The sequence below is a fragment of the Manis pentadactyla genome, chromosome 6 (genome assembly GCF_030020395.1).
Source record: "Manis pentadactyla isolate mManPen7 chromosome 6, mManPen7.hap1, whole genome shotgun sequence".
Lineage (NCBI taxonomy): Eukaryota > Metazoa > Chordata > Mammalia > Pholidota > Manidae > Manis > Manis pentadactyla.
Window position 1 is genome coordinate 103655726 of NC_080024.1, and position 6000 is coordinate 103661725.

The 6000-nt window shown below is 34.4% G+C and overlaps 1 protein-coding gene across 2 annotated transcripts in view; it reads left to right on the top strand.

Annotated features, from left to right (window-relative positions):
* Nucleotides 1–5490, top strand: part of SS18 (SS18 subunit of BAF chromatin remodeling complex) — a 102303-nt gene extending 96813 nt beyond the window's left edge. For both annotated transcript variants that reach the window (XM_036914258.2, XM_036914259.2), the window contains one exon: nucleotides 3729–5490. In XM_036914258.2, coding sequence (XP_036770153.1) covers nucleotides 3729–3755 — 27 coding nt within the window. In that variant the 3' untranslated portion in view covers nucleotides 3756–5490. The remainder of the gene's footprint in view (nucleotides 1–3728) is intronic.
* Nucleotides 5491–6000: the final 510 nt, after the last annotated feature.

The window sequence follows — 6000 nt, forward strand, 5'->3', positions numbered from 1 at the left end:
CTTCTGTTTATTTTTTGATTCTTTATTTCTTTTTCATTTTGAGTAGTTTCTGTTTCTGTTTCCTATGTCTTGGAAGTTCACTAATCTTTTCTTGTTCATTGTCTTCTCTTCTACTCCATTCCCAGGTATTTCTCATCACAGACATTGTATTTTTCATCTCTAAAAGTTCATCTCTGGGTCTTTTTTTTTTTTTTGTCTTCCATGTCTTTGCTTAAATATTTGTACATCTCAAATATAAGTGTGATCAAACTTTTAATATCCTTTTCTGGTAATACTAACATCTTGACCAGTTTTGTTAAGTTAGTTTTTTTTCTCCTCACTATGGATCTTAACTTTCTTCATCTTTGGAATGCATCATAGTCTTTGATTGGCTGCCAGAAATTGCAAGTATCACTTTTACTTTGTCAGATGATGGATATATTTGTATTCCTAGAAATATTCTTGGACTTCATTTTGGGATGCAGTTAAACTGTTTAGAAAAGGCTCTTTTGGGGATTGCTTAAGATTTGTTAGGACTAGAGCATTGTTTAGTCCTAGGCTAAATATTCCCACTACTAAGATAAAACCTTTTTGAGTACTCAAACCAGTACCTTTGAATTCTGAGGTTTTCACTTTGACTAGTGGGAATAAACACTATTTCTGTTCCTCTGTGAAGGCCAAGTATTGTTTCCTCTAATCCTTTTGGGGATTTCTTTCCTCAGACTTGGATATTTTCTTTGCACATATTTACATATTAGTACTGTGCAGAGTACTCAGGAGGTTTCCTCTATAGGAGTTCTCTCTCTGTGCATTTATTTCCTTTCTGGTACTGTGTCCTATGAAATCTAGCTCCTTTTTTCTCTTCAGACTCTGCTTTATCTCCTTAATTCAGATTCAGCCTCACTTTGCCTCCATGCCCTGCAGTGTGGAACTCTCAGTATATGGAGTGAGATGTTGAAATCAGAGTTCACCTCCTTTGTTTCCCACTTCTCATGAACCACTGTCCTTTGTTACCTTCTGTTGTGTGTCCTGAATATGGTAATTTCATTTGTTTTGTATAGTTTTTGATTCTTTCAGACTGGAGGGTTAATCTCTCTTGACTAGAAACATGCTGTAATTTTTTAAATAGACTTTATGAATTTGAACAGTTTTAGGTTCACAGTAAAACTGAGCAGAAAGTATAGAGATTTTCCATTTACCCTCTGCTCTCCCCACTGCAGCATCCCCCACTTTCAGTATCTCACACTACAGTGATCCATTTGTTATCATTAGTCAGCCTACATTGACATTGTCACCTGAAATCCATAGTTTATATTAGGGTTCACTCTTGGTGGTGTACTTTGTGGGTTTGAGAAATGTATAATGACATGTATCCACTCTTACAGTGTCATTCAGAATAGTTTTGTTGCCCTGAAAATCCTCTTGTGTTCCCCCTGTTCATCTCTCTTTGCTCCCCAACCCCTGGCAAGCACTGATCTTTTTTACTGTCTCTATATTTTTGCCTTTTGCAGAATGTTATATACTTGGAATCACATGGTATGTAGCCTTTTCAGATCAGCTTTTCACTTAATAATATGCATTTAAAGTTTTCTCTTGGCTTGATAAGGGCATTTCTTTTTAGTGCTAAAATAGTCCATTGTCTGGATTTACCGTAGTTTGTTTATCCATTCATTTACTGAAAAAGGCACCTTGTACATTTTGGTATTATCAGACATGTCTATTGCAAATCTTGTCTTCTTGGCTTCATTTCGCATTGTCTTTTGCAGAGTAGAAAATTATAATTTTAATGAAGTCCTGCATATCAGTTACTTCTTTCATGAATCTCATACTTTTGATGTTGTGTTACTTCTTTCATGGTTCTCATACTTTTGATGTTGTATCTAAAAAGTCATTGCCAAACTCAAGGCCATCTAGGTTTTCTCCTGTCTTATAAGCATTTCATAGTTTTGTATTTTGCATTTAGATCTGTGATTTATTTTGAGTTAATTTTTGTGAAGGGTGTAAGATCTGTGTCTAGATTGTTTTTTTTTTTTTTTGCATGTGGCTGTCCCATTGTTCCACCATTTGTTGAGCAGACTGTCTTTGCTCCATAATACTACCTTTGCTGCTTTGTCAAAAGTCAATTGACTGTTCATGACTGTTCTATTCAATTGATTTTCCTGTCCTTTTGCCAAAATCACACTGTCTTGATTGCTGTGTCTTTATAGTAAGTCTTGAAGTCAGATATTGTCAGTCTGGCTTTGTTCTTCTATATTGTGTGGTTATTCTAGGTCTTCTGCCTCTCCATATAAACTTTCAGAATCAATTTGTCAATATCCAAATAACTTGCTGCTATTTTGACTGGGTTTGTGTTGAGTTTTTAGATCGAGTTGGGAAGAACTGATACCTTGACAATTCTGATTTTCCTATCCTTGAAGATAGAACATCTTTACATTTATTTACTTATTTGATTTCTTTCATCAGTGTTTTAGTTTTCCCCATACAGATTTGACATATTTTGTTAGATTTATACCTAAGTTATTTCATCTTTGGGAGTGCTAATACCATTTAGTATTTTGTTTTTAGTTTGAAATTCTACTCAGGCATTGCTTGTATATAGGAAAGTGATTTTTTATGTTAACCTTGCCTGAAATCTTGCTTATTAGTTTCAGGAGTTTTCTTGGGATTTGTAGTGCATTATTCCATTAGAAATACAGTGGCATTCAATAGATTATCAAGCATCTCTACTTCTATGGAATTATAACTTTTAGGATCCTGGTTCTTATTTCTTACTATAGAAGTATTTCAACTCTGGACAACTTTCCTGACACAAAATAATTTGTGTGACTTGGAGGGGAAATTTAGCAAAGGAAACAGTGAGCTGATTATGTACTTCCACTGTGATAGGTTCTATTTTTGGAAAATAGGTGCTCTCATGAGCATCTGTTTTAAACACATTTAAAAATTTTTATTAAAAAATCTGTTTTCTAGTGTGTGTCTCTTTTCTTCTACCTTTTTCTTCTGTTTAGAGGAAAAGATATTCCTTCTCTTCTCCAAAAGCTAATCTTAATAATTGTACACTGGACATTATTATCTCCTTGTAGAATTTTCCTGCTTCATTTACCATCTCTTACACATATCTGTACTCTTTTCCTCTCCTCCTTGTCAGCCTAGAGGCCTTCATGAGGTCTACCTTATTAAAAGCAAAAAATAACAATAAAACAAACTCCTATGATTTTATGTACCAGCTGCCTGTCTGAAGACAACTGCTGACACTTCATTGTTCTCAGAGAAAGGCCCAAATTCTTTAGTATCGCTAGAAGGTTCTTTTCCCTTTATCTTCCAGATATCTCTACTTGGTTGCCACTTATCCTCAAACCCTTGCTGTTAACTCATAGTAGTAATTATAATAAGCTAAATAGTCACAACGTTGTTACACTATCATATAATCTATCCACACCAGAATTTAGAACCAGAACTCCTCACTCACCCTTGCTTAATTCAGTTCAACAAAATTCACCAAAGTTTAAGTTTCCACTATGACAGGTACTATTCTAAGCTCAAAGATTCTGGAGCCATTTGCATTTGAATAATAGCAGAAGAAATTAGAGATGCTGTGTACTTAAATGGATAACAGTTTTTATCATAGATGCAGTTGCTTTTGTAGTGTGATAATGGTTAAGATTTATTTGTCATTTTCTATGCCAAACTCTTACGGTCAAACGATGCTCAAGCTGTTACCTAATTATATTTTTAAATTTATCTTTTAGGGACAGTATGGAAATTACCAGCAGTGAAAAAGTACTTACATTCCAATAGCCAGTATCTGTTAGCAGCCATATTGTCACCTCAGCACTGTGGATGCCTCCCTATGAAGAGATCCTTCCATTCCATCTAGTTTTTGGAAAAACCTTGTGGATAAGTGGCTGTTTCATCAGTAAGCGGCCTTTGTGGCTTAGTTGTAAAAGGCTTTATTAGTTCAAAAATACTCTTGATTTCACATTTCTACCCTAGGTGGCGACATTGGACAGAAAATACAGTGACAAAACCAATTTGCAACGATTTTGGAACTGTGTTTCAAATGGACTGCTACAGACTGAAAGGTGTGAACAGCTTTGTATGTTTATGAAGGTTAAGGGAATTTAGTACTTTTCCACATATTCTTTTGTAAGGGGAAGAGGGAAATGTACACTTTTTACAGCAGCAATATTTTGTATATTATGTTTATTTCATATGGTGAATATATGCAAGACAGTACACTACGCCCTGGACAGAATCAGAAATCCTCTGGTAATGTGGATTGGAGCATGGTGGATGCTTGATTGTGTTGGTCTCAAAATGGTGTACGGTAAAGATAAAGGAGAGGGGAAAGCACCCCACGCGGCCACTATTACGTTCTTTACAGGAAACTCAGATCCTTTTGTCTGTCAGATAACCAAGGGCACTGTGATACAGTTTTGAGTAAAAAGACATTTTTAAAAAGCTTTCTGGTTTTGTGAATTAAAGCCTTTTTATAAAGATCATTTATAATATAGTTTTAAAATGTGAGGCAATAAGAATTCATGTTGGATCTGAAGAATCTTGGTAAGAGTTTCATGTAAATGAAGTGGTCACCCTCTCCTAAAATAGCAATAACTGAAAATGGGAGTGTTAATTTTACCTTGCTTGAGTAATCAGGGAACTTACTAAATATCACAGCATTTTATAAATGATAGCAAAGAAGAGTCAACATTGATCCAGTCATTTTATTTTTTAACAGAAGGATAATTGGTTTATATAATAGAATAGTTCAGGAGTCTTTACAAACCTTTATTTCAACTTTCTTAACTGGAAATAATGCCATTTATAAAGAGGCACTTTTACGTTTTACCCTTTTTTATATTGGTTAATAAAACATGTTTAGGAAAATGCTTACTGATGGGATTTATTCTGATCTGTATTAAAAGCATAGACATTGCATTCTAGATCACTTTGTTTATTAGCGTGGCATATTTAATCATATTTGAGACTGTCCTGTGCCTGATTATTTTAGACAAATTCAGGGATTTGCATTGGGCAGGAAATCATGCATTGAGAAGTTTATAATCGCAATTGTTTAAGTATAACCTGAAAACATCTAGTCCAAAGGTAAGTGGCTATTTTCATCATAGTTGCCTATGCCCAGAGAATAAGATGTATTCTTTATAACTGAATTGGTTTTTCCCACTTCTAACTGGAAACAAAACAAAAGGGGTGCCATAAATTTGAATAAGTGAAATGTACTAATTTCAACATACTATAATCAAAAGGCAGAATTTCACTGAGTCTCTGTGTGTGTATGAGAGCAAGTGTGTGTCTTAAAGTCAGAATAGGTTTTTTTTTTTAACTTGGTCAGTAGAAAATGGACATCAAGTTTGACCAGATAAAGCATGGACAGGCTTATTATGATTGAAATGATTATAGGTTCTGTGCCAATATTCCACTGCTGTGTACTTTGTTGCTATTTAAAACTGTATCAGCTCTAACGGAAGAATAAATTATTTGTGATTTTAATTTTCTCATTTGTTTCTTTAAATTAGATCTCTCTGACGCTCTTGTTTTGTCTGGAGACTATGCTGTGGGTTTTTTTATATAAGTTAGTTTAGTATAAGCCGACTATATTTGTATTCTAGGACTTTATCAAAATTCTCTTGCCATGCCCAAGTTAATTAGAATTAACTGTTCAGTAATCAGCATGTTGTGTGGGCTGTCTGTTACAGAATTCTTTCCCTGAAAATGAAGTCCATGAGGCTACAATCATATGACTGAATTAGATAAATGAGTTGAGGAGACAAAATTGTACTGAACCCAACCTGGTATAGATATGTTATCTCATTTGAAATAAGCTCAACTGACATTAAGAAGTAATTTGTCTTGCCAACCCATCTTCTGCTGTCTTATTCTCCTTTTAATGGAAACTAAAATTGCAATTTTAATAAGCAGAATTTCCTCCAGGACTTTCTTCCTGGAGACTAGTGCATTTGCAAGGTTTAATTGTTTTATAACAGTCCTATTTCGTAAAAG